This window comes from Ophidiomyces ophidiicola (assembly GCF_022830035.1).
Source record: "Ophidiomyces ophidiicola strain CBS 122913 chromosome Unknown scaffold_24, whole genome shotgun sequence".
NCBI lineage: Eukaryota > Fungi > Ascomycota > Eurotiomycetes > Onygenales > Onygenaceae > Ophidiomyces > Ophidiomyces ophidiicola.
The window spans coordinates 112819-140601 of NW_026054664.1; the positions used below are offsets into that span (position 1 = coordinate 112819).

Consider the following 27783-nt stretch of genomic DNA (forward strand, 5'->3'; position numbering starts at 1 on the left):
TCGACATTTCTGAGGATGGGTTTCTTTCTCTTATGGCCGATGATGGCTCCACCAAAGATGATGTCAAGCTTCCAGATGGCGAAGTTGGTGAAAAGATTGACAAGCTCTTCCGTGTCGAGGAGAAAGATATCAGTATGTTTAGTCTCAAGTTTCGACATCTACTTTATAATAAGACTAATAACTTCCAGACGTTGTTGTTTTGACTGCGATGGGCGAAGAAGTCGCCATGGATGCTAAGGAAGCTCCCAAATAAGCATCTTGTATACAGTTTTCCATTTTGCCTGTTAGAAACCGCTCTATAGCGCCCTCGAATTTTACTTGGGGTGTCGTTGGGAAAATATGGGCTTTTGCTAGTTCTTGTCCCTCTTGGGAACGGTGCTAGGTTTTCGAAGACTGCTTGCCAGTAGTGATGATGTGTCTTCATTGTATGTACTTAAGCAGACATTTCGATGTTAGCTTCTGCATGACAGGTTAATGATAAAATATTAAAAAGACCTGATGTGATCTTTTGGTCGTCCATGTTGTGTGAACCTCTATTGGCACAAAAAGATTATTCGTGGTTATTATTAGAGTTTTGTAGTGGCAATGAGCGACCTAGGACATCACCCTTCCAAGTAGTTATGTATGTATTATTCACATGATGCAAGGATTGCTTTCAACCAATAGGTATTTAGATGGATGAGATAAACCGCGGAGCCTGCGGGCAAGACGGTTGCCGTGAGACGCGCTATTATTTGGAGAATGGCCTATGGTTCTGCAGACAGGGGCACCAGCAAGAAGTCAATATTCCAATGCCCGTGAAATGTCACCACGTTTGATCGCTAACGACACAATCACCTCGCTCTTATAGGGCCGACAAGTGATCGCAGATGATGAAGATTTCGGCACTCAAGGGCGGACTATTCGGCAGAAAAAAGAAGCAACTCAGAGGGTATCAAAGAGTTGAGTCTTTCGCTCCAAGAATCAGATACATACGCTGATTCTTATATTAGAATACTATGGTAGTCAGGCGTATCAGCTCTTTTTAGAGGCATATCAGCTGGTTCTTTGGAAGCAATGTTATGCTTTTATTCATGAAAAGGGTTTACCTACGGAGCTTGAGGTGCGAAGGACAATCCATTCACTACATCTGGTCCAAGCTCTAAAATTATTGATAGATAATCGTAAAGGATTTATGGACCCTGCGTCTGCAAAGACTTTACAAAAGAGGGGATGATAGCTACCCGTCTGGTGACAATACCTCTGAGATTTTCAGCTCCCAGACCGAGCAAACTGAGCTAGATGATGAGGAGTACATATATCATAGGCGAAAGCTGAGCGATTCACCGAAAGCAATTGATTCTGTGGCACTGTGCTACATAGCAGCCCTATTTCTTAGAATACCCATTAGCTTGGGATACGTTCAAAGGTACTTTCAAATGGCTGCTCATGACTATACTGGACTAACTGGCTACTGTGAAGATGGATTGCTAGGGATGATGTTCCCCTTTTAAAGCTGACCCGGTATATCCCACCAGACATGAAAGAAAGGCTCCCTGCGTTGTACTATAATGTTTTAGACCCTAGGGTATGTATACGCCTACTCGTTCCTTGAAAATCTACCTGATGCCGGCTATAGAATATTCCAACTGGTGACCAACTTCATCGAGCAGTTGCCGATTTAACGGTCTTATATTTCCGAGAGTTTGGAGTTACCGTCCCCCCCATAAATTCGCCAATATTGCTATTATCCTACATCAAGCAGCTCGCTTTACCGCGTGCGACCCCCAAATCTATGAGGCTGAGATAGATCAACTAACAATTAGTCTAGTAGAGGTATATGTTGCCACCAATCGTCTGAGAGAAATAGTAGATTTTTCTTTCTCGTTCACAACCAAACCTGGAAGGTTTAATAAACTTCTCTTGCCAGAGGTTCAATTGATGAGCCTCGTCGTTGTTGCTACTAAGTTGCTCTACCCGTTTGATGACAAAAAAAGATACCCAAATTCCCTGAAAGATCCAGCCGCACAATTGGTTGATTGGGATTTATGGTCCGAGGTTCGTGAGGACTTCAATACTAGAGGGAAATTTGGACAGAGAATTGGAAAAGGGTTTGAAATTGACGTGAATGAGAAGGATGCACTGCACATGACGCATGTGCAGCTTGATGACTATATGGATTGGTATAGTAAAATGTGGATAGATACCAAAAAAGGTATGCTTCTGAGGCGGCTCTTGACTCTGTGATTGCACAATTTTAGAACTAAGTAAAAGCCACAGGGGCGAACCCCTTTGCAGACATGTTTCCAACGGAACGAGTAGACAATACAACATTGCCTTCCCCAGACTCCGACGATGATAGCCTTATTTCGACAAATTTGCATAAAATTATGTCAAAAATGAAAATGAGAAGGGTGCTGAGTGATGACGATACAAGTAAGGTAAGCGAAACTATTGCTCGGCCCGGAAGCACATATAATCGCTATCGATACGAAGAACAGCTTTCAAAAATCGCTAGAGACTTTTATAATGCCGCAGCCACAGTCATCGGCGTGTCCTTAGGGACCATAGTTTTTGCAGTTTACCAGGCTGAATGCAGGATTAACGGCCAGGATAGAACCAAAAGCAAAAGGAGAGACAAGTCAAGATCGCGGAGTCAGGGTGATTCTAAACCCAAATATAGTCAAGATATAGGTCAATGAAAGTACTCTGTATAGCAAGCGTTTACGGAGTACGGAGTACAATCATTGAACATGGATGTTCGCCAATCGTAAGAATCCACTAGTTATGGAGTAATAAACGCGGCGTAAATTAAGATCAACATTGAATTTCGAGAGCCATATCTGGAAATTAGGGTTTAGGGCTAGCGCGCCTCCCCTTGTCCCGCTAAGCGAACGACTCTCCAAATCCCGGACCTTCTTGACGACGAAGCAAAGGACTGTGAGATAACAGCAGATAACTCCGTAATCAGTAAGTTCTTCTACTAACAGCCCTCTTATTTTTAATACCTGAACCAATGATCTGACATTCTACCCCCCTTTTTTTAGTGCAGATGTAGGTCAACCTCGACGCGAAGCCTTGCCACTCAACCATTGTCGCATTAATCCATAGCCAGCAAATAAGCAATACTGACAGTTGTTCTCGTTGCGAGTAGCTTCGTTAAGACCCTCACCGGCAAGACCATCACTCTTGAGGTCGAGTCGAGCGATACAATTGATAATGTCAAGAGCAAGATTCAGGACAAGGAGGGTATTCCGCCAGACCAACAGCGATTGATTTTCGCCGGAAAGCAGCTTGAGGATGGTCGCACTTTGAGCGATTATAATATCCAAAAGGTACATAAACCTGCCATCTCCGAATACTGGTGTACGAAGTCTGCTTGATACGAATATTGGCGACATAACCAGAAAGGGAAGAATGGTTGAAGTTGAAACATCGCTGACTGTGAACCTGGATTCACTATAGGAATCGACACTTCACCTTGTCCTTCGCCTTCGTGGAGGAATCATCGAGCCTTCCCTCAAGGCCTTGGCCAGCAAATACAACTGCGATAAAATGATCTGCCGAAAATGCTATGTATGTGTTATTACAATTATGTAGGAGCTATCGACAAACGGACTTGGGACTGAACTTTTTTTCATTTAGGCTCGCCTTCCTCCACGTGCCACCAACTGCAGAAAGAAGAAATGCGGACACACGAACCAGCTCCGACCAAAGAAGAAGTTGAAGTAGATATATGTTACGGTTTTGTTGGTGATAAATACGTGTGGAAATCCAGAGTACTGGCTTGTTGTGACGATGATCTCGATGTCGGGCGTTTAGAAGGGGACCTTGATCATGTTTTTATAATGTCTTTTCACGTCCCTCATAGCCTCGAAAACCAACAAGTTCAATTTTCTTCTTGTACCGCAGTGCTATGAAGTATCTATGAATTTCATATGCCATCTGCAGCTACAGTCTACACTTAAAATACAGGGTCATGAAATGGAGATGGGAAGCAACACGACAAGGATATAGGATGCGGTTTCAAACTAAAAGAGCATGCGGGCCAGTTTATCTTTATCATCATGGTCATCCTTGCCTTTGTCTTTATTTGTCTTGACAGGGCTAGCATGGCTGTTGGTGGAATATTAGCATATGTGACAAGGGAAAGGAAAGAGCACTCACGCAAAAAAGAGAATTTTAATCGCAATCGCCAGCCCTGCGTGTAGTGCGATGACTAGAATCAATAAAATCTTACTTGTCCTTGTATCTGCCGTGCTGAGTACTGGGTACAGGTTTCGTAGGAGGAAGAATACCGTCCATCCGAAACCAACGCCTACAAGAACCCAGTTGAGAATAGTAAGCGGGCTCCAACTCACCAGGGCTACGGCAATCCAGATTAAATTCGCATAGCCATAGAGAGCCCAACATTCGACCAAATCTGCGCTGGTACTCCCAAACCAACGCAAAGCAGCCCACAACGCAATGGGAATCACCCCCGTATATCCATATATCAGTCCAGCTGCACCAGACAACAAACGGAAATCATATTCAAAGTGGCGTTTCTTCTCATGAGCAAGGTACTGAGATATCGTTCCTGTAAGAAAAAGAATAACGACGACTGTTGTAGCAATCCAAAATGGACCATAGAGATCTGCATTTCCGTCCAGAACATCTAGGAAGTTCGAGCGTGGGTATAAGGTTGCTGTACACCGACGGAAGACTTCGCTAGTATCAACATCGAAATATTGCGCGTAATATGTAAGAGTCCATAAGCGATGTTTCGAGGGAGTTCCTCCAGGGGATGTGCCACGGCGAGAGGAAGAAGCACCCCCTATGAATGGAGCTGAGGCTGAATGAGGTTTGTTGGCGCTTCTAGGGTTTTCGTCGAAGTCTACCAAGACAAAACGTGTTCCAGTTAGCCTTATACACTTTTATGTCAATAGATACAGCCCTCTGCCTACTTGAATTGTGAAATTCCAGGTCTTCTTGGAGATCAGTATGTCCGAGGTCGCCCTAGAACGGCAGGCATCTGTCAATTGAAATCCCCAAAACTCAGCAGATAGGGGAGAGGAAAGCAGATAGTTATCTTACCTCAGCATCTACATCCACAACAACATCGTAGCCGCGATTAGCCATGGTGGACACTGAAGCATGGAAAGCTGTAGTGAATTTGCCAAAGTTGTGCCTGAGTGAGTGCTCCGTAGTCACCAGATGAAGACAGATTAGTTTGAGTCTGTTATCGCCACGCACTTTCCGTGGCCGTAACATCATTTTATCTACGGAGCACGGGGTGGTCCGGACATACACAAATTACACTACAGTTTACTTTCGCTGTATAGAATGGAAATAGTATTCACAATGTTTAGATTGCTTACGCAAGATTACTTTATAATATATTAAGAAAAAGAAACAAGGGTAATGGCGGCCTATTTGTATACCTATATTATATACCTAGAAGAATATCGACCTTATCTGCGCCACCGTGCCCACTAAAGGCGCGGGAACATGGTGATTACAGGATGGCCATCTTATTAAGGTGTGATAATTGTTCTTCATAATCCAGTATGACAGAATCCCAACAAAAATACTAAGCGCAACCGACCGGAATGTTCGTGAATGACTTTTCAAGAGAGCAACAGCCTTCTGCTTCATCTCTTCCCGGCGAAGTTCGTCGGCCTGCTTTTCAAACAAGTCTCGTGCAACAAGAGTTGTCGTGTGTAAGGATAAATCTCTAGATGTTTTCAAAACACTATGTTGAGAAATCTTCTTCCAGGCACGAAACGGAAGGGATTCGGGAGAATGGTGAAGATATAGCTTCATTGCGTTACCAATCAGCATCTCAAGATCAAGGGGCTGTGGAAGTTTCGAAAGCGTGAAATGGATCATTTCTGGTTCATCAGTAGGAATTTCAAGCAGCTCTTTCCTTCTCGAAAGTATAATTGACGCGAATAGGTAGATCGATACAACTGGCTCGTGGGAAAGGATGAAGTCATACAGTCGTGCTATATCACTGTATTCTTGAATATCATGGGCGTAGAGCGTAAGGGTTGCGGCCAGGGCAAAAAATGGCTGTGTTCCAGACAAGTGACTATAAAGAACCGGGTCTGCAAGGCTAATAAGGGCGGGAAGTAGCTGAAGATGTTTAATGGAAGGAGAGAGGGAAGGTAGCATATAGTCCCTGATCCGGAAAAGGGAAATTCGCTCCACTGCAGATGCGGAGTCTTTTGGGCCGAGCACAAGAAGTAGAACTTGTGCAATATCGTGATATCCTTGGAAGTAACACAACATAGGGTGTTTTCTGAGGATAGATATGATTAGATCAAACAGTTCTTTTTTTTTAAATTCCAATTGTTCAGCAGTCCGGTCTGGGTTGCACATAGGTATTATATTAGTAAATTCTTCTTGGTGCGGCAAGGACTAGAGGTACGCTATGTAACTCACAATTTGGATAATGTACAAAGGCTCGGTTAACGTCTAACTTTACTTGTTCTTCATCACGATGCCTAGGAAGGTCATCGACTCTTGAATTCTTGCCGGTAGGTTCCCGTTCACACCCAAGTAATAGTGGCCCTTAGGACGTATACATAGTTATATTATAAGCCCAAAACTTTTGCACAACATGTGTTGGAAGATATTCTTACAGGCTAATTTGCGAAGGTCGTCGCGTAATAAGCCACCATCTGAGCATGCTAAAGCTACCAGAGTATCGATATCTTTCTGGTTGCAGCAGCGCAGTATATCACATTCTTTCATTCGATAGGACTCAGAGGCCGAAGTGCCTTCATTGCTAGACATTGCTCCGTCCGATTCCGGCGACAGTTGTCTCTTTCTAACCCTCAGAGTGGCTGTACATGCATACATACATCCATGCATGCAATAATGAACTGAATACAGCTCCAACTATCTTCCTGGCGAAATTAATTTCAACAGGTAATACTGACACAGGTTGTTTGGGTCCCACGAAGTAGTGTATTTACTCTGTGTGGCAGTTTGAAATGGCGCAAATTGTTCTTTGGAATTTGAAAGAATCATAAACAGTAGCAAACAATTTCTTTTGAACAGTCTACTCCGTAGAATAAGTCTGTCTATTATCTAACATCTTAATATGGCTGCCTGTGTGGTTGTGTTAACTGTGTACCTGTTAACTGGGCTCAAAGTGTTCCTGAAAAGGTTTAGACTGTCTAACTACGTCAGACCTAACTGCTCCATACAGTGCCATGTCACCTAGTACTGTATAACTTTCCTTTTGAGCACGGTGAAAGATGACCTCTAGTTCTAGAAACTCAGTGGTAATAACTGTATTTTGAGGGCGCATAATAACTGTCATTTTCTACACTTCTCTTCTCATCTTTATTCTTGCTGATCAATGGGTCACTGATGTGAGCACTTTTTCAGGAATCCCATTGCCAAACAAACATTGGGCATTTAAGACATGGCATGATACTGTGGTTGCATGGTTCTTAGCTGATATTACAATGTCCTTCAACTATTCCGATAAATTGTTGGAATAAACACGAGTCACAAACTGCTTCATTTCCAATAGTTGTGAGTTTTGCATACACATGACTGCCAGGATTCTCCATTCGCTGAATTTTTCCCCAGCATCCACAATGTCCGAACGTTGATATGTGCAATTGTCGAGCAGTTGCAAAGCTTCTATTGCTAGCTTGTTTTATTAGTAGCCTCTGATCCGAATTTTGGAACATCCCACCTTCGAGACCGAGCTACTCGATGTTTTTGTTTTTCAAAGCGTATTATTTCTTCTCTGGTAACCTTCGGAGACCTACAGACTCGCCCCCTGCAAGCTCCCGCCCCGGAAAGGCGCCACTTTCCTAAAGTATTGGGAACACACAGGGTGCTTTGCTGAGCACGTCAATCCAGCGTTAGTCACCCCATAACGTTTGTTTTTATTTTGTTTGTTTGTTTCTAATTTTGTAGCGCCCTATTCTTCTTTTTTTTCAAGTACCCAGTGGCACCATGTCAGTGCAAACCACATATCTTGAAAATGGTGAATGGGCCACCAGAAGCGTTAATATTGGAGAAATCTTGGCTAGAAATCGGGAACTCAACATGCCGGCCAATACACCTGTTTTCAAACCTCCATCCATAGGTCTTCTTTCAAGGACACTTGTGTGTGGCCCTGCAATCCAGTGGGTATTGCCAGCACGAATTCGACATCCTAAAAAGAATGATGTTGTTTTTGTTGGAGATAGTTTCATTCAAGTCAAAGAGCTTGTTCCTAGTGGGCACTTGGAAGAAATTATTACCAAGGCAGATTTTGATGCTAAAATTGTGGCCGCAAAAGTTATCAATACGCGCCCCGAGCTTGGTTTAGAAGATCAAGGCAATATTCGCGATTTGGTGCAAGACATGGAAAATGTACCACCTCAAATTCTTGTGCTGATTTTGTCATCCAAGGAGATCATATTTATGTACGCTAGAGAGTTACCTCGAGGGCGATATGAATTCATACATGCGCGGCGGCCGTTGCCAGCAGAAGTCAGCTCCCTAGAAGAATACGGCAGAATCCTTGCAATCGATCCTCGGTGAGCAAGCACTGCAAGACAATATGGGCAACATAACTAACAATCGGCAGATCTAGAGCAATGACTATCTCCACAACTCATCAGTTTTTTGGTGTGTTCGCACTAAAGCCCCCTCGGGTCATGCAATGTGAAATGAAAAACGGGCCAGTGAATCCAATTTTAGAGGTATTACATTCCTCATCTTTCCTATCTCAAGACTAATCCAAACTTCATTTAGGAAGAATTTTTCAGAACTGAAGGTGATATTCTGAAAATGGAGTTTTTATATCCAAAAGCAAACAATCCTAACAGCATCGTTCTTATGCTTGTTACATCACGGCGTACAGGCATTCATGTTGAGATCTACGATTGGGCAGTGAAACAAGATGTTCTCTGCTTTAATATGCTGAAAATCACAATGATGAGAAGACTTCCATCAGAGTGGGGAGCTCCACCAATTTTAATACCCTTGATTCAATCTATGTCTGTGCTCTTTGTAACCCCTGGTGCTGTGCACATTTTTAAAGACATTTTGGAGCCAGACTGCACCATCAGAAAATATGTGCTTCCACCAAGAGATGATCTTCAGTTGACAGATCTGATTTGGACACAATGGACAAGACCCATGCGGCATGAAGTTCATAACAAAGAATTTGATGATATTTACCTATGCCGTGAGGATGGTGAAGTTTTATATCTTGAAATAAAAGAGGGTGCTGTGCAACGAAACTCGGTTCTTGGCTATCTTGGCTGCAGCCTTGACAGTGGATTTGCCATCTTAGATGGAGGGTTTGAAGCTGGAGATTTGTTTGTTGCAACTGGTAGCTTGAGTAGTGGCGGTTTATTCATCACTGAACCAAGAAAGCCACCAAAATGTGTTCAAAAAATCCCTAACTGGGCTCCAACTTTGGACTCCGTAATTATCGCCGGACAAAACCAAGATGATTCCCCTTCCAAAACAAATGTTCGAGTTATCAGGCCGCCATACGACCGGATTTTCGCCTGTTCTGGTGCGGGTAATCGTCATGGTGCTATTACGGAATTTAGATACGGGCTTGAAGCGCGAATTGGGTTGGTGGTTGATCAGGAAGATTCGGCGGGTATTACAAATCTCTGGACTTTACCAAACCTAATGACTGCAGGTACATATTGCTTGATATCGAGCCCGTTGTCATCCTCGTTAATCTTCATACCACTTGCTGCTACGGAGGAACTGTACACTTTGGATGAAGAAACCTGTGGCCTTAACCTCAGCGCGCAAACTTTGGCGGCATCTTGTACAGCTGACCAAGTCATGGTCCAAATCACAGATATTTCCATTCAATTGACCGTGCTTGGAAATAAATCCCTTCGATTCTCAGTAAGGCTCGGGTCTTTAGAGAAAATAATTGCTGCTACAGTCTACAGCCGCCTCTCGTTGTTAGCCACAGCAATCTGCTACGATGACAAAGTTCATATAGTTGTACGAACATCAGAATTAAGTACTACTGGCCTACGCTGTGACATGTTTGCTGAGCCATACCTCACTGCTTACGTACCCCTTTGCCTTCTCATTGAGGAGATAGAGTCCTACTTTTTTCTCTTCATTGGCACACGCGAAGGCAAAATCCTGGTTATCGAGATCAACTATACCCGAGGGTTAATTCTGGCCCTTGAACAAGAGATACTACCTGCTGTAGAACACGGTGATTCAACAGCATGTGAGTCTCTCAGAATAATATCTGCACTCAAAAATGGGATTCGGAAATCTACTTTATTTTGTGGGTTACGCAACGGGATGTTAGTCCCACTTGACATTGAGAAAAGTCAAGGGTCTGCACTAGGTATGTCTTATCTATTAGATCCCTGGGAATATAGGAAAGCAACTGTTAAGCACCTTGAATTTAGAGCTAAAACAGAATGCCCCATATAAACTTGGGGACACCTCTGCCCGCGTTCGTGGCTACGAGTCTGATATGTCGACAGCCATCATCGCCTGTGGAACTGGGCTGTGGCGATTGTCATTTATCGGAAACGATGACTGCTTGAGTCATACACTAGACAAAATCCTCATTACGGACCAAAATAACGTGCGTTATCCCGTTGCTGCTATGTTTCTACTGCTTGACTTACACTCAATAGCCAGCCCGTATGCAAGATACAATTGATGTGTTCTGCTGTGCCGATTTACAGCCCAACGCCCCTCCAGGAGGACTTGGAGGCTCGTTGATTTGCTTCGCTGACAATCAACTATTTGCATGCACGTTGGAAAAGTCACCAAAGCCGATTCCTCGGCAAATCCATGTCCCTGGGGATCCAAAGCGAATTATCTACTCTAAATATTTGCAGAAACTTGTTGTAGCATACAATTTTGTGAGCTACGAAAAGGATGGCGAATATACACGACGTTATACCCGCCCCAAAATCTGTTTTATTGACCCAGATGACCAGTCAGCTACACCCCCAGCTTTAAATATGGATGAAGGTACTATCCAGCAATTTGACAATTCCCGACATGCAGCTATGCCAACAGGAGCATCTGGTGAAAAGGTGACAGCACTATTTGATTGGAATTTTTCTAGCGGTGAGCATGCCTACAATATGATAGTTGTTGGAACGTCACAGTCACGAAGTACTTACACAGGGCGACTGATTTATATCTCCGCGCGCACAAACCCCCACAGCCCACGCCAGGTGCTGGCGACCATCAAGTATATTCATACATATATGCAGCCCATCAGAGCGGTTGCTTCCTATGCTGCCACGTCCCTGGTTCTTGGAGTTGGCGACGAAATATTTTTTCAGACTTTGAACCCTTCAACAAAAAAATGGAGAACACTACCAGCCTACAAAATGGAGTCCACACCACTTTCGATTACGGTGAAAACGCCATTTATATATGTCTTGACAGCACGACATTCACTCTGCATTCTTACACTGGCGAACGACCGCCTTGTGCTTCATGCCCAAGACGGGACTGATAGAGAAGGGTTGGCGCATGTGAACCTAGAAGGCGAATCGAAAATCACACTGACGTCTAACAGAGGTGGTGCCCTGGTTGGACTCTCAGAGCTACAGCTTTTACAGGATGAGAAGCTCATAAAACCACTGTTTGCTGCCCATACTCCTCAGTCGGTCATTCGACTCAGCCTGAGCCACAGGCCTTACAAGTCTGGGCGTTCCGAAATCATATATGGCACAGCACTTGATGGCACAATCTACAGATTCACGACTCTCAAAGAACATGAATGGCGACTTCTTCGATTCATCCAAAATCTGTGCCTCAGCCATCCCATCGTATGTCAGTACCGAGCCCGATGGAAGCTGGTTTCAGAGGACCTAGCGCCCGTGGTGCTCAAACCAGAGTCAATGCACGTTGATGGTGATGTTCTGAGTCGGGTTGTAGAACATGGCGCTTGGATTCTGGAAGACATAATGAAGCAGAACTCTGCAAATTTTTATACAAGCAGCCCTCGAGAGAATAGTGGGAGGATGGACTATTTCTTAGATTTTGCAACCCCTGTGGTGGGAAACGTGAAAAATCCTTTTGTAGCTGTTATCTCGTGGATGGAAGAGCTGCTCCGTATTGAGCTTTGAGAGGATCGACATGGGGTTCGTCTTGCAATCATCGGAAAGATTGTTGTGTACGGAGTACTCCGTACATCGTATACATCTGATCAGCGTATGGATGGATGTAGATACATAGATTCACTTTCAAAATAGAGGTCGGTCATTTTACATAAGACAAAGCTACCACCTTGTGTTTAGATATGGAGTGGTTGTGGAGTAGTTACAGTACATACATGTAGTGTTTGCAGTGGCTCGCTTGGCCCTAGGCTTCCCACTGTCAAAAAAGTTTCAATGCGGGTTGGTCGCTGCAAACTTCAGCAAAACCTACTTTCACGCGAGGGGTATCACATCAACAAGGTGGAAATTTCCCTGAATCAGTTATCATTGAAACAATACATTTCCCGATATCGCCTCTCTGGGCCTTAAGTCGGACTGGCGAGTTTTGCTGATGTCACTCAAGGGCTCCATCATCTCGACTTTCCTCCCGCGCCACCACGACTCCCCCATATCGATACATCCTCGTTTCAGAACTAGCTCCGGATAGACAGTTTGTCTGCCTGGATTAAAGTGCTTCGTGAAAATGGCCCCGAAAAAGAAGTCAGCTAAGAAGCAAGCTGACGACTGGGAAGCGGATCTCGGCGAGTCTATTACACCTACAAACGGCCCGACTGAGGTTACCGCCGAGCCAAATGCTGCACCTGATACCCAAGAGGATGAAATGGGAGGCGGACTCTTAGCTGCTCTGAGGAAGAATAAAAACAGGAAAGCAAAGAAGGGGAAGGCAGCCGATAACGATTTTGTCGAAGGCGAAGGCCCGACCTCTAATACGGCTACAGACCTTGCTTCCAAACAACCGGAGGAGGCTACATTTGACGAGGATGATGTCTTTGCCGGGTATGCTAAGAAGGGTAAGGGAGCGGCTAAGAAAGAGACGCTGCCGACGAAGGCTGAGGTTGAAGAAGAAGAAGAGGGCAGCAGAATGAAGTCAAAGAAAGAGAAAGAGCGGGAAAAAAAGGAGAAAGAGAAGCAGCGGAAAAAGGAACAGGTAGATTTTGATTGTTTATTCTCAAGAAGTGGTTTATCAATGGGCTATAATGCTTATGTATCTCGGTTTTTAGGCAGCGAAAAAGAAGTCTCAAGCGCCCACCGTGAAGGCAGAACCCGTTAAACCCGCTGCACCGGAACCCACGGCCGAGCCCATCCCCGCTCCCGAGACATCTGGAAAGAAGAAAAAGCTGCCCGCACACCTTGCAGCCATTCAGAAGCAACAGGAACTGCTCCGGAAGCAACAGGAAGAGCGTGAGAGGGCTGAATCAGAAAATAAGGCTCGTGAAGAGGAGAGATTGCGTAAAATAGAAGAGGAGGAGCGTAAAAAGGAAGAAGCTCGTCAACGAAAGAAAGAAAAGGAACGAGAAAAAAAAGAACAACTCCGAAAAGAGGGAAAATTGCTTACAAAGTCCCAGAGGGAGACAAAGGAACGTAATGAAATCCGTATGAAGCAATTGTTGGCTGCAGGTGGAAAAGTTGCTGGCCTGGAGAACGAAGGTGAGACGGTAGAGAAGAGAAAGCCAGTTTATGATAACAGAAAGAAACGGGGCCCTAAAAAACAAGAAGACGACCTGGAAGCCGCTGCTGCTAGGGCCGAAGCACAACGCCAGGCTGATGAAGAGGAAAAGAAGAGGCAAGAGAAAGAAGAGAAAGCTCGGGCGGCTGCTGAAGCAGCAGCGAAAGCTGAAGAGGAAGAAATAGATGATGGTATTAAGGACAGCTGGGATGCTCCCTCGTCTGATGAAGAGGGCGAAGAAAAGACTTCACGGGGATCAGAAGAAAATGCAGAAACGTCTACTGAGTTACATAAATCTACCGAATCGGCAGACGAATCTGAATCCGACGAATCCGACGACGAGGAGGAGACAACAGCTGCCCAACGAGCGATTGCGCAGAGAAAAGCCGAAGCTGCTGAGCGAAGGAGGAAACAGCACGAGGAGGCTCTTGCAGCTAGGTCTAAAGACGACTTGCGATCGCCTATTTGTTGTATTCTTGGACATGTCGATACCGGCAAGACAAAGCTTCTCGATAAGATTAGACAAACGAATGTCCAAGAAGGAGAAGCCGGCGGTATCACTCAACAAATCGGTGCTACGTACTTTCCGACTGAAGCGATTCGCCAAAAGACTGCAGTTGTAAACAAAGATGGGTCATTCGAATTCAAAGTGCCCGGTTTATTGGTTATTGATACCCCAGGTCACGAGTCGTTCTCTAACCTACGCTCCCGAGGCTCATCTCTTTGCAATATTGCCATTCTCGTGGTCGATATCATGCACGGTTTGGAGCCACAAACTCTGGAGTCTATGAGGTTGCTTAGGGATAGAAAAACCCCATTTATAGTCGCGCTAAATAAGATTGATCGTCTTTATGGCTGGAAGAAAATCGATAACAATGGCTTCCGGGACAGTCTAGAACTCCAAAACAAAGGTGTCCAGAACGAATTCCGGGATCGCCTTGATAAAACAAAGCTTGCATTCGCAGAACAAGGGTTCAACTCTGAACTATTCTGGGAAAACAAATCCCTTGCCCGTAATGTCTCCTTGGTGCCAACATCAGCTCATACCGGCGAAGGTGTGCCGGACCTTCTAAAACTGCTTGTTTCGCTTACACAGGAACGCATGACGAATAAGTTGATGTATTTGTCAGAGGTCGAGTGTACTGTTCTTGAAGTGAAGGTTATTGAAGGCTTAGGTACCACTATTGATGTTGTTCTGTCGAATGGCATTCTTCGTGAAGGCGATCGTATAGTTTTGTGTGGCCTTAACGGTGCGATCACGACGAACATTCGAGCACTTCTGACACCGGCTCCTCTTAAGGAACTACGTATTAAATCACAGTACGTCCATAACAAGGAAGTCAAAGCTGCTTTGGGTGTTAAGATTGCAGCAAACGATCTTGAGCATGCCATTGCTGGATCTAGATTGATGGTTGTCGGTCCTGATGATGACGAAGAAGACTTAGAAGACGAGGTCATGTCTGATCTAGAGAATCTTCTCAGCAAAGTATCCAAAGATAACCGTGGTGTCAGCGTCCAGGCTTCTACCCTCGGCTCACTCGAAGCTCTTCTCGAGTTCCTGCGAGTCTCTAAAATTCCAGTGGCAAACATTTCTATCGGCCCTGTGTATAAACGAGATGTGATGCGCGCAGGAACAATGTTGGAAAAGGCAAAACAATTTGCCGTCATGCTATGTTTCGATGTTAAAGTTGACAAGGAAGCGCAGGCCTACGCAGATGAGGTTGGAATTAAGATCTTCAAAGCGGATATTATTTATCATTTATTTGATGATTTCACGAAGCACATGGAGGAATTGTCGGCCCAGAAAAAGGAAGAGAGCAAACTCCTTGCTGTCTTCCCGTGCGTTTTACAACCCGTCGCTGTTTTCAATAAGAAAGACCCTATTGTCATTGGTGTGGATGTGATTGAAGGTAATTTGCGATTGCTCACCCCGATTGCTGCGGTCAAGACCAATGCATCCGGCGCAAAGGAAATATTCAATTTGGGAAGAGTGTAAGTGGAACAGCATTGGCCTACGTTTTGTTTTTCGTTTTGCTGATGGATTCCCGTAGACAATCTATTGAGCGTGAGCATAAACAAATCCCAATGTGCAAAAAGGGCCAGCCTTCTGTTGCTATCAAAATCGAAGGACCCAACCAACCACTATATGGACGTCAATTGGAAGAAGGCGACACGCTGTATTCCCTTATTTCTCGACAAAGTATTGATACCCTAAAAGAATTCTATCGGTCAGAGGTCTCTATGGAGGAATGGGCGTTGATCAAGAAGATGAAGCCCATGTTTGATATCCCGTGATTACGTTGATACACGTAAACCCTTTGACTACCACTCATCATTCATATTGATTATTGGCATGTGCTTCGTAACGATTTACTTTCTAGTGTTGGGTTCCTTTTCTTCTTTCTTCTTCCCCTCCTTCCAATGTATTCTGCCCTGCGTTTGCTGAATTTGACACTGGTTGGAATACCAAAATTAAAAAAATGGAAAAATCCCACGGTGCCATTGAATATAGATAGAGCGAAATGCCCTTATGGCAGCGTTTTGACATACGAATCATAGTACTACTCAAGTGTTTCATTTGACTTGTATATCAAGGCTCGACAACTCATCCCAAACCCTCTCACTAGTTTTTCTTATCCCATTTCTCTACCTTACCACCCTTTTTCTCCCAGTCCAACCACGACCCGCTATACACACCAACCCTTTCCCTCTGGTAGCCCGCCTGAACCGCAAAGTCGGCCGCGGTTTGTGCCCGAACTCCAGCTCTACAGTAGAATACTATATTTGCATTGACCGACTTCTCTGAGTTATTGGAGGCGGTCATTGGCTTTGCGAAGCCGAAGCGAGTGAGAAATTCGTCGGGTGTAAGGAAGAAAGCATCAGGCTGCAAGCTGAGAGGTATGGATAGGGAGGTGGGGATAATGCCGGTGGAGACAAGTTCTTTGGGTTCGCGGACATCGATAAGGATAGTTGGAATAGCAGTAGGTGTCGTGAGAGTGTTGCTTATCTGAAACGGTCAGTTTTCTTCGTTATATGGAAGCTTGAACGTAGGAGGGTGGGGTGTATGGTGTTTATGGTGTTTAAGCATGTACATACATCGTCGAATGTCCACTGCTTGAAGGGAGGGCTGGATTTCGGCTCGTTGGAGCTAGAATCGCATCGTACACTAGCAGAAGAGAATTGGTGGACATGTAGAGCTCTAGCGACAAGATCTGCTTTGCATGCGACCCTCCATGGCTGGTTTTGATTTGGAGAGAGTGAGCAGACGGTGCGAACAGCAACGCGAGATGTTGCTCGCGGAGCGAATATGATGCTCCTTGAGGATAAGAAAGGCGTAATCAAGCGTTTAGATGCCATTGTAAATCTTTCGCGTACTCAACTAAAGATGAAAGAGGACGTCTCGTCACTGGAAGTCGAGTTTTGAGACAAGACATGAGTGCCCGGAAATGATGTCAGGTGCATAACACCTATTTATAGGCCGCTACAACAAGACTTTACTGGGAATAAATGCTTGAATTTGTTCTTCATTAACGATTAAAAACTATATTAAGATATTTCATATGTTCACCACCGATCATAAACCCCCATAACCAGAAACTTTAAAAAAATGGCAAGAATGAATGAAAAGAAAATGAAAGAAGATGAGAAGAGAGATAAAAACGCTGCCATCCGGGACCTCGTCTAATTTACTCTTCAGGTTGATGGAGGTTGAGGAAAACAAAAAATAGTCAAAATAATTGAACAGAAATTTCAAGAGCGCAAGGCCAAGGCAAAAAAGATGAAATTAGGTGCTCCAGGTAATGAACTATAATGCGAAATGAGCTCCAAGGGTCGAAGTGAAATGCAAATGTTTCATAGAACCATTCAACTAGAATAATAGTCAGAATTTCAATGCTTTTAAGTTAATAGGTCAGGAACGAGAACGGAAAACAAGAGGACAATCATCCTATCACAAAAGAGTCAGTAAATTATGCAAGAATATGGGGTAGAAAATGGACTGACCTGCGGGAAAATAGTGGCAAAGACTTTGATATCCTCTGAAATAGGAGTAGCATGATGCTCCCAGTCCATCAGGATGCTGGCCTTACCAACCATCGCCATCAGGTTTAATTGGGCGTAAGTTTGGCCTAGGCAATAATGGGCACCAGTACCGAATACTAGCCAGTTCTTGGACGCCTTCTCAGCGTCTCCAGTGATCCATCGATCGGGGTCGAACGTCTCAGGGTCGGTGTAAGCTTCTGGGTCATGCGTTGCTGGCCAGACAGATGGAACAATCATGCAGCCTTTGGGAAGGGTATAATTTGGTGTGATGGGGAAGTCCTTTTTCGTCATATATGGGACCATAATAACTGGAGGACGGTAGCGAAGAGTTTCTTTGATAACAGCGCGGGTGTATGTCATTTGGTCAAGCATTTCAAGTGTGATTTTGCCATTAGGGTCGCCATTCCTTACAGCCAAATTTTCCTCCCTGACCTTATTAAGGATGTCCGGGCGGTCTGCCATGATTTGGAATAACCAGGTACTGGCGCTGGACGTAGCGTCCTGAGAAGCAAATAAGAAAGTGAAAACAGTCTGGGCAATTTCATAATCGGTGAAGTCGCGCAATAGATGAGACGGCTTATCGGAGTCGGTAACTTGAACACCTTGGGCGAGCTTTTCCCGATACCTGGCTGAGTCGATCATCTGTTTAACCCAAGCATCCATGATACACGTAACGTCACCACCTGCGGCCATGCGAACTTTGCTTTTCGCAGCGCATTTGCTGAACTCTCCTAGTACCATATCCGCAGCTTTTTTTCCATACCAGGACTTTGTGAAAGGTAAAATAATTGGGAAGTTGACCAATTCCAATGCCGCAGTTATCAGATAATAGTCGTCTGCAATCTTCTTTACGGCCGCATCGGTCATATAGTGTCCAATGAAGGTTCGGCACGAAAGAGCACACATCAGCTCGCGCAGGTATGGCATCCAGGGGCGTGGCTGAAAATCGTTCTTTTTGGATTCTTCGAGAAAAAGGTGGAAATATCGTTCGTATACTTCGTCCAATTGGGGCATATACATGGACAATGCGGACCGAGTAAAAAGGCCGTTCAAACCTTTACGATACTCGACATGTTCTTTGCCGTCCAAAAAGACCCAGTTTGTCTTGCCCAAGAGCTTATGCGCAGAGTCTACGACACACGGCTTGACATATGCGGGCGAGTTGAAGACTTTTCGGGCCATGTCACGGGTTGACGCAATAACGACGAATCTGTGCAGTGACACAATATCTGATGTTAGGCTGGACTCCATATCAAGAGCATTCATCAGGCAGAAGGAACATACTTGTGAAAAACGGAAACGCAGCTCAATTCGCCGCTATCCCATTTGGCCTTATATTTGGTGAATTGTGGGTTAACGGATTCTAGAAATGGTCCCATAAATGGAATTTTGAACTTCGGGCCAACTATCGACCCTTTGAGCCAGATGTATTTGACTATTGATATATGTTTGTTAGCATGGCGAGTCCCCTTGAAGAGATTTAAAACTGGGGGCTCGGATCGCACTCACTTTGATCGTAGGCGATAAGTAGCATCAAGAGAGCCAAGATAGCTGTGAAGCCGGTGAAATTGTTGTAAACAGCCATCACCAAGCCCGACGAATCAGCCGCCACCGAAGAAATCGATGCATCGGCAGAAGGCGATGCCATATTTCCCCGTACGGTCGCCATGGAGAGAACAGATGAGCAGATAAAAAAGGGGGGGCGTCGCAACGTCGGATTCCCAGGCTTCAGATGGATCCCACAGTCGGCATGAAGATCGTGGAGCAGCGGCAGAGAAAGCACGGGCAAAGTCCCACAGGCATGCAAACCCCAGCGGCGGGCAGAGGAACGAGGTCGAAGGGGATTCGACCCGACTGCTGAATTCTGCAGGCACATTAATAATTTCGCGATGCTTGCGATCCCCAACATCCTCGTACGATGCGTACCGCGCGTACGGCGGGCCCTGAAACGGCCCACTCGCCGAGCCGCGGTAACAGCCAATGACCATGCGGAAGTGCCTAAAATCAGCCAATCAACAGCCGCGACGCCGACAGAAACAAGTGGTCACATGATAGCGCGGTACGATACGATACCCGCCTGCGACCGCTCGACCAGCCGTTCCCCGCTGAGCAGCTTTGACCGCAGGCGCAGGGCGCACTGGGGCTGGTCTTGGAGCGACGATGGGACCGCCAGACTGTGGCAGCTGTCCCCCGACGGCCCTGAGAGCTGATCTGTGACCTACTCGTTCAGCCCCTGGCCAATCTTACCGCTAGCTGCTTTCGTGCGTGGTCCGGCCATACGGTGTTGTGTGATAGGAGCGTCCCTGAACAGTCCAGATCGGAATAATTTTTTTTTTTCGCAGCGGAAATACGGAGCGGGAACTTTATACGTTGCCTGGGCTGCTCTCTCGTGGTTCCTAGGCCTGTTTTTTTTTGGCTACCTTCCGCCTATGCAAAGCCTAGCCTTTGGGTTGATGGGAGTGTGCAAGTGTGTCCGCATGCCCCGACCCCATCGACAACGACATCAGTGCGAAACACGGACTCGAAAAAAGGTTTGTTCATACTCCGTACAGCGTACAATCATACGGTACACCGTATGATCGGCAGAATAAGCCGTGACGCGGATCACAGGGAGCCGGAAGCTGACAGGCAGCCACATGATCTCGTCAACGGGCGCAACCTTGTCGATTTGCTTATAAGGCCATCAAGCTTGTGCTCCGTGCTCCGTATTCTGCACAGAGTACGGAGTACGGGGGTCAAAGTGTCCGCTCGACTGTCTCTGTGCTAGTTGCCCCGGGAAAAGGACCCAGCTCATGCCATGGGTAGTTAACCCTTGCTGGAAGGTACAGTACTCCGTATAGGGTACCTGCATCACCAGCCCTGCTCAGAACCCTGCATCCCCATGGCACCCTATGAATTTCGCTGGCGCTGGGATTCGGTGAGGCAGAGGCTGAGACTCGTTACAGCGCACAGGATGCATTTCATGGCAATGTTACCGGGAGAAAGGATCTTGTGAGCCGGCCGGAGTTGCCATCTATGGACCAGCTCAGCCGTCGTACCATTCAGCAATTCATATTTGTCATCGGAATTCTAGACTCTGACGATGAAGATGGCATATAACTAACTAAGCATCGCCTTATCCACTGAGTACTCCATACGCGGCGCATCGCCTGGCCCATCAACGCGAAAACGAAACAATAGCCCCCCTACTTTATGACCAAGAAATCATGTGCAGCTCCAACTCTCCGCCAGTCCTCGCCCCTGCTGGCACAGGCGTATCCCCCTCGGCACTTAGCCACATTCGCATTGCTCGCCCATCGCGCAGCATTGACCGCGCTGAACACTTCTATGTAACCGGCTTGGGCCTCAAACTCCTCTGGAAATCAGACACCAACGTTACTGGGGGGCACGCCTTGCTGATGGTTGGCTGGCCGGACGCAGCATGGCATCTCGAACTAGTTGATGATCCACACGGGGAATTCCCGCCAGCACCAACGGAGGAGGATTTACTGGTGATATACGTAGGAGAAGCCATTGATCCAGGGGTAATTGATAAGCTAGAAGATGCCGGGGGAAAGAGGGTGAAGGCGAAGAATCCGTATTGGGATGAGTGGGGGGTTACAGTAGAAGATCCGGACGGGTATCGGTTGGTTTTGTGTAGGAAGAGCTGGAAAAATGAGTGAGCTGGGCTGTGGTTGAAGAATGGGAGCGGGCATACGGGGGACGGAGTGCGGGTACGTTCCTTCTTTTTTATGCTATGAGGTCCACAAATGTTGCTAACTACAGAAGAGTGCAATTCTATTTATCTACCAAAGCCAAACCATCCTTTCCTTTTCGTCTCTGGCTTCACCTCAGCAGCTGGAGTACTCGGCTGCTGCGTATTCACAGCCTTCTTCGCCTCTCTCGGATAGTCGATGTAATTCCAGGCCAGGTCTAGAAAAAGAGGTTTCACCGGAACCGGTTCAAGTTTGGGGGGATAGGCCACCAAGTTGGACACATCTGCACCACTGGGTGGGTACTCGCTCAATCGCTCTAGCAAGGGTGGGAGAACAGTATCCGAATTCTCGGCTTCAGCGCAGAGTCTCTCGATTTCAACAATCCCACGATACTGCCAGACAAGGTGCTGGAGTTGGACTGAAACGGCGTTGACTTGCAAGCTTGAAAGCTCGAGTCTCAAGGGCTTTTCTTCTGTTTTTGTGGTATCTGGAAAAGCATAAGCAGACTCGCTCTGGGAGCAGAGGTCTGACGCTCGAACGAAAAGGGCTAATGCATTTTTGGTGTTGGCAAGAAGTGCATGTGATCGACCAATAGAGAGGCATCTTTACTAGATATCAGCGAAGTTTGATACCAACAGAATGGGTAGAACAAACCTCAGTGCCGTGAAATACTGATGAATTGCCTGGAGTTCTTTCATAAACTCCGAATCTCCGGCCACGCCTGGAAGTTCCTTGATGGAGTCCAAGCTTTGCAAAGTCGCATCATAGAGAACAACTCGCTCACGTAATCTCGCAAGTTTCTTCCCGGTGCTCTCAGCTTGGGGGGTTTTAGAGCCCTGCTGTGTTTTAGATCTTTTCGAACTTCTTGGCTTCTCCGGTTCGAATTGTAACCCATCTTCTAGACCACACAGTACTCTATTACGGCCAACGCGCCACCCAACTAACGCATAATTCACGGCGGTACGGGTGACCTGGAGAGATTGCATTCTCTGGTCTCCCTGGTCCACTCCTTCATTGGAGAGTTCATCGATAGCTGTTTTTGTTGCGTCAACGGCATCTTGACTAGCAATGATAACGTTGTCATATTTAGCCGCCTTAGCCTTAGCGGATGCGTTTTGTCCCTCAGGGCTTGACATCCAAGCAGAAAGCTGAGATTCGGCGGCGAAGGCAGCCCCCAAAGCCTGTGATATAGAGGCATCCTCAATATTTACGGTTCTAGACCTCCATTTTATGGTTGTAGGGTGCTCCTGAGCACTCCCATCCGCAGTAACCATATTCTCACCACCTTTGTCTGAGAGGGCCTCCGAGTCAACAGCTTTCACCTCTGCTCGCAGCTCTGGGCTGGCCGGGAAACGTTCAACACTGATAGTATGCAGAGGTGTAGAACGAGGGATTTTAAGCTGATATGCTGCGTATCGAATGCCAGGGTCAATGGTGCCAGACAAGAGGTCCCGAAAGACCTCTCGATCGGTATTTTTTTGGGCGGCTGCGTATATAATGCGGGCCGTTGAATTCTCGCGCAGGCATTGCTCCCATCTTTGCTTCTCCATCCAAAAAGATGCACATAGGGAAGCGAGGTACGCGCGAGCCTCTAATAAGTCAATGTTCGACGCTCCGGATGTGGATCGATCCTCCAGAAGCTGAACGAGCTGTCTTGAATAGATAGTGGCTTTGTTGAGACGAGAAATTATATGTCGTCTTGTGGAACCCACGATACCTTTAGTAGACGGGTCTGCAGAGTGCACAGACTTCATGTGCATGGCAGATGCCCATCCTCGTTCTGCGCTTAGGAGTAAGAGGTGAACGAATCTAAGTCGGGGTCAGGACATTGACGATTTCAAAATCAGAGAAGGCAAAGTATTACTCCAAATTCGCCGCAACATCTTCCGCAGTCACTGACACCTTTGTCGTATATTTCTTACCCTTTGGTGTCGTCCTACCAAGTCGCTTACGAATAGTGTGTATTCTGCGGGAGAGTTGAGCTCGATAGGCATTGTAGTCTCCAATCAAGAGGGCATCGGTCCTATGGGAAACAACAAAGTTCGTTATGTCCATTCTTGCATCACCGCTCGCTGCAGTCGTTCTCTTAAAGCCTAAGAGAAAGGCTCTATTCCCTGCCGCAAGTCACAAATTGTCAGAATCGTGTGGTCGTGCTTACATAAGCGCTTGGAGAAATGCCGAAGTTTTGTCACTTCAAATTCAGTACCAACACGCCATGCTTTGAAGGTGCTGGTTTGCCTTCACTTGCGCTTAATTGTTTAGGAGCAGTGCCAAAAATTACGCCTTTTGTTCATGTCTTATTCACAGTGGTTTTGGAGTGGGTCAATTTTGAAGAGTTGATTGGTAAGTTTATCTTCTAGCACTACGACCAACTTCTGACATCGTATGAGAAGGCACGAGCCCCTGCTAACAGCTGATGGGTACGGATTAGATATGTCGGAAACCTCTTGACTTCGACTTCCTTTCCTCCCCATTTTGTTCGGAGCAATGCTAGAGCGGGCGGCACGATGCATCGAGACCGCCAGCCAACAAGTCCTTCTCTACTCCAAACCTCCTTTGCGATCACGGAACATTTTACATCCTGGCTTCTGGCACCATGGTATGGCTGATATTGATTTTCCTTTTTGGTGTTTCAGTCTGCTTTGCCTGCCCACAGAGACTGAACGTCAAGGGCAAAGGAATGCTGCACACCGTTTTTCTTCACCCATACGCCTTGATTTTCTTTATACTCCCCAAACCCGATCCTGGGCGCGATCCTTTCTACGGTCCCGGGTATTTAATAAGTGCGCTGGCTTTCGTCGAGGAAAACGAATCTCATACCGAGCTTTTGCATCCTCGGCAGATGAGTCAACGAGAACCAAAACTCAAGTCCAGCATGAAACACCAGAAATGCTTCAGGGAACAGATAAGCCTCAAAGCGACAACACTGTAATTGATATGCTATTACAGCTACTAGAAAGCGAGAATGCGCCGAAGTACAACGAAGCCTGGAGCCTTTTCCAGGCTGTGGGGGCTTCTGATGAACTAGCCTCCAAAATGCTTACATACCTTTCTACGTCCGATCGGCGCGTTGATGCTGAACGAGCAAGACTCATTTTTGAAAAGCTCCCTATCTCAAAGAGGACTGCAAATGACTATCTGTGCGCGGTAAAGGTGGCTCTGGTTTGGAATTTTCAAGATTTTGCTGTACGGGAAATTTACAACGAAGCGGCGTCAAGGGGACAGGAAGAATCGTCATGGAAATTTGCCCTTTCCTTTTGGATAAATCGAAAGAATTGGCCTCAGGCTCTCGAAATCTGGGACCTTCGGAGAAATTCAGCCTGCGCATCAGAATCCCAAACAAAGCCGGTCGAATTGGTGTTTTTACCACAGAGAGTTTTTCCTCTTCTAAAAGCGATACAGTCTGGCCAATTCACCCAAGAAACGCGGTTGTATGAATTTACAAAATTTATAACACTTCAGATATTTTCCAGCCAAAAGTTAATGATGGATTTATCCGCCCGGTCGATAATATCTCTTCTCGAAAAGCTTGACTCATTACAAATGCTTGAGGCTAGATTTTATTTTAAAGGGCTCTCCACTCTACAGCCATTGAAGCTGCGGTCGGCAGGCACTCGGTCTCTATTGCTTTATCGTAATCTTCGATGGCGCTTACCAAATGAGCCTATTCCTGAAAACCTACTTCTCCGCCTCATTCGAAGCCTCTCTACATTAGAGATGGTCGAGGGAGTGAGCTTTTTGTTAGACGAGTACCGATCTATCTATACTAAACTGTCGCCAGAAGCATATCGTCGTGCCCTAGTCACCTATTCGAGGCAAGGCGAGCAGTCAAAAGTTCACCATCTTTTCAAATCCTACGTTGATGACTATGGTGTGCCATCAGACTTAAACATCATCTCACCACTTCTTTACGTCTATGCTAGACTTGGCCAAGTCGAAAAGACTCGACAACAGTTCGATAGGCTGCTGCAAGAATTCAAAGTATCTCCGAATTTACTATGCTGGAATATACTTCTGACTGCTCATTCCAGAGCTAATGACCTGGACGGTGCGCTGGCCACTTTCAAAAACATGGTTAGCGCGAACGCCGGCCCCGACGCCTACAGCTTTGGTATTTTAATGGGATTGCTTTCTAGCAAAGGTGATATAAACGCCGTCATTGATTTATTTAACATTGCCAAACAAAACAGTGTTCGAATCCGTACTGCTATGGTGGATACGGTTGTCAGTGCGCTGTGCCGAAACCGGAGGTATAGTGATGCCGAGAAAGTAGCGGATGAAGCCTTTAACTTGTGTTTGTCTGGTTCTCTGACAAGAATGTGGAACATTTTGCTCTGGAACCATGCTTTCACAGCGGATATTACTTCTGTTTCAAGGATTCAGGCGTCAATGCAAGAGAAAGGCATAGAATTCGATGGGATGACATATGCTGCTCTAATGCTTAGTCTTGTTCGTATTGGAAAGATTGATCCTGCTCGTCAAATTCTTAGAAAGCTCCATCGAAGTCGCCACGTGAATATAGCGGAACTTCATTATGCGATCTTACTACGTGGGTATCTTACAGAGGGAAACCGTGATATGATATCAGTCCTATATGGAGAGATGGTTCAAAGATTCGGTTCCCTCGGCCTTAGCGGGAACCTGTCCATGCTGAGAGTATTTGTCAAGCGTGACCTACAAAGATTCTACGAAAAAGGTGACATCGATGATAAGCTTTCTTTAGAATTGACCCGCGCAGAGCAATTTCTCGATGCCATTCTGAATTCCTTTGAGACCTCTTCACTTGCGACTAAACAGCCCCAACCTGGCACGGAAAGGAGGTCGGCTACTGATGCGTTCCCTTCCGCATACTATGAACCCCTTTTAGTAGCATACGGTTCGCAAGGTGAATTTGAAAAAGTCAAAAATTTGCTTGACAAACGCAAGTCAACACTAAAGGAGCTCTCTCGCAACGAGCAGCAACCATCCCTGAAACTCATGCACCTTGAAATGCTTACCTTCCTTCGAGAAGGGAAGCATGACAAGGTTGAATCGTGCTGGAATACGGTTCTTGGTAGTACCATAAACACGGCTCGCCCTATGGATTTCAAAACTTTGATACCTCCGTCTAACGACGATTCAAATAGCCCAAAATCAACAGGTGTATCGGAAACGCCCCCTGGTATCCTACCATCCTACCGATATGCCCTCTCTCGCTGCATTTCTGTTCTGATGCAGTCACTGTCATACCGAAACCTTCACTATAAAATCGCGGATGTTATCTCAAGGGTTGAAAACTTAGGCTTTGTCTTGACTACCTTCAACTGGTCTCTTTATGTAAAGCTTTTGTGTCTGTCTCGGCGACCCGATGATCAACTACGTGCCTTCACCGTCTTTGAGGACAAGTTTATATCAAATTTCCTTGGATGGGGGAACCTTAAACGGGGCCGCACAAAACGGCCAGACAATGCGCATGACGGGCTTGACTTCCTTGAACGTCGATACACTCCCTTACAAAGGAACGGAGTGCTGGGAAAAGCTGGACGCCGTGCCTGGGCGAGAATTCAACCGGATTCCCTACAGCCAACATATCTTACAATGCTTTACTTGGGTTCAGCCCTGATTGATTTCAGATCCCGCTCAATTGCAAGTGGATCAGATGAAATGGGCGTACTTCTTTCGAAAGCCCCAAATACTGTAAGTGCGGTTGCAGAACTTCCATTTCTTCGTGAAAAATTCCAAGGAGTTATACTTCGCGGTCGTCAGCTCATAGACGACCCACCATCGCCCATTGATACCAAAGATCATGTTGTCTGGACCGGTGGTGTTCTTGGCATCGATGGAGAATCCCGCATTGACACCAGTCCGGAAATTCAAGATCTTAGCGATATGGATATGGATGACTTGAAAGCTTATCGTGAATCTCCACCACTATTCCCTCCTGGGGAAGATAATTCAGAACCGGAAGTGGGCGTTCTGGAGAATATGCTGGCTCAGGACTTGGAATGGAGAGCTTTGCTTTCTAATGATAGAAGTCAAGAGTCTGATTCTGATGCCCCACCACCCCGGCAAGTCTTTGAAGCCCAGGACGAGCTCGATCTAGAGCTCGAAGCCCATGATGAAAAGCAGGGCGATAAAGAGTGATTTATATGCATTATCTTATGGCCTAGAGACTCCCCCAAATACTCATATATAGCTATACTATGTACTGTACAAATATAAAATCTACATAATATTTTCAGGCCCTATGAGCACTTCTGCGATGTTCTGAGACCGACCTAGGAATATAAAAGGTGTCGCACAACTACTTCATATACATACTTTTCGTCGCGTATTAAGAATGGTTTCTAATGTATTAGTTATATAAGCCGTACAATAATGGTTGATTCCGATTGGCCAGCAGTTAGTTAACTAACTCTACGCTAATGCAACCACTTTACGCGTTAAACGCGTTGTTTCGCGTTCC

The 27783-nt window shown here is 45.9% G+C and overlaps 9 protein-coding genes across 9 annotated transcripts; 4 read left to right on the forward strand and 5 right to left on the reverse strand.

Annotated features, from left to right (window-relative positions):
- Window positions 1-4010: 4010 nt before the first annotated feature.
- LOZ57_005141 (uncharacterized protein) lies at window positions 4011-5100 on the reverse strand (the record flags this gene model as incomplete). Its single annotated transcript, XM_049254173.1, has 4 exons — window positions 4011-4095; window positions 4147-4855; window positions 4926-4977; window positions 5056-5100. The coding sequence occupies 4 exons, from the start codon at window positions 5098-5100 to the stop codon at window positions 4011-4013; spliced, it is 891 nt and encodes a 296-aa protein (XP_049106826.1).
- A 315-nt stretch (window positions 5101-5415) lies between these two features.
- Window positions 5416-6759, reverse strand: GYP8 (GTPase-activating protein gyp8; the record flags this gene model as incomplete). Its single annotated transcript, XM_049254174.1, has 3 exons — window positions 5416-6329; window positions 6406-6534; window positions 6606-6759. 3 exons carry the CDS (start codon window positions 6757-6759, stop codon window positions 5416-5418), a joined length of 1197 nt encoding a protein of 398 aa, XP_049106827.1.
- Window positions 6760-7941: 1182 nt separating this feature from the next.
- Window positions 7942-12065, forward strand: LOZ57_005143 (uncharacterized protein; the record flags this gene model as incomplete). The annotated part of the gene is made up of 5 exons (XM_049254175.1): window positions 7942-8510; window positions 8561-8675; window positions 8728-10312; window positions 10377-10558; window positions 10611-12065. 5 exons carry the CDS (start codon window positions 7942-7944, stop codon window positions 12063-12065), a joined length of 3906 nt encoding a protein of 1301 aa, XP_049106828.1.
- Window positions 12066-12618: 553 nt separating this feature from the next.
- Window positions 12619-15897, forward strand: FUN12 (eukaryotic translation initiation factor 5B; the record flags this gene model as incomplete). Its single annotated transcript, XM_049254176.1, has 3 exons — window positions 12619-13083; window positions 13157-15594; window positions 15654-15897. The coding sequence occupies 3 exons, from the start codon at window positions 12619-12621 to the stop codon at window positions 15895-15897; spliced, it is 3147 nt and encodes a 1048-aa protein (XP_049106829.1).
- A 328-nt stretch (window positions 15898-16225) lies between these two features.
- On the reverse strand, window positions 16226-16959 carry RDL2 (Thiosulfate sulfurtransferase rdl2, mitochondrial; the record flags this gene model as incomplete). The annotated part of the gene is made up of 2 exons (XM_049254177.1): window positions 16226-16609; window positions 16699-16959. 2 exons carry the CDS (start codon window positions 16957-16959, stop codon window positions 16226-16228), a joined length of 645 nt encoding a protein of 214 aa, XP_049106830.1.
- A 553-nt stretch (window positions 16960-17512) lies between these two features.
- Window positions 17513-19312, reverse strand: ERG5 (RNA polymerase C-22 sterol desaturase; the record flags this gene model as incomplete). Its single annotated transcript, XM_049254178.1, has 4 exons — window positions 17513-17548; window positions 17605-18853; window positions 18928-19078; window positions 19153-19312. The coding sequence occupies 4 exons, from the start codon at window positions 19310-19312 to the stop codon at window positions 17513-17515; spliced, it is 1596 nt and encodes a 531-aa protein (XP_049106831.1).
- A 1537-nt stretch (window positions 19313-20849) lies between these two features.
- Window positions 20850-21305, forward strand: LOZ57_005147 (uncharacterized protein; the record flags this gene model as incomplete). The annotated part of the gene is made up of 1 exon (XM_049254179.1): window positions 20850-21305. The coding sequence occupies one exon, from the start codon at window positions 20850-20852 to the stop codon at window positions 21303-21305; it is 456 nt and encodes a 151-aa protein (XP_049106832.1).
- Window positions 21306-21424: 119 nt separating this feature from the next.
- SRP68 (signal recognition particle subunit srp68) lies at window positions 21425-23393 on the reverse strand (the record flags this gene model as incomplete). Its single annotated transcript, XM_049254180.1, has 3 exons — window positions 21425-21941; window positions 21993-23147; window positions 23203-23393. The coding sequence occupies 3 exons, from the start codon at window positions 23391-23393 to the stop codon at window positions 21425-21427; spliced, it is 1863 nt and encodes a 620-aa protein (XP_049106833.1).
- A 432-nt stretch (window positions 23394-23825) lies between these two features.
- Window positions 23826-27461, forward strand: LOZ57_005149 (uncharacterized protein; the record flags this gene model as incomplete). The annotated part of the gene is made up of 1 exon (XM_049254181.1): window positions 23826-27461. The coding sequence occupies one exon, from the start codon at window positions 23826-23828 to the stop codon at window positions 27459-27461; it is 3636 nt and encodes a 1211-aa protein (XP_049106834.1).
- Between the last annotated feature and the right edge of the window lie 322 nt (window positions 27462-27783).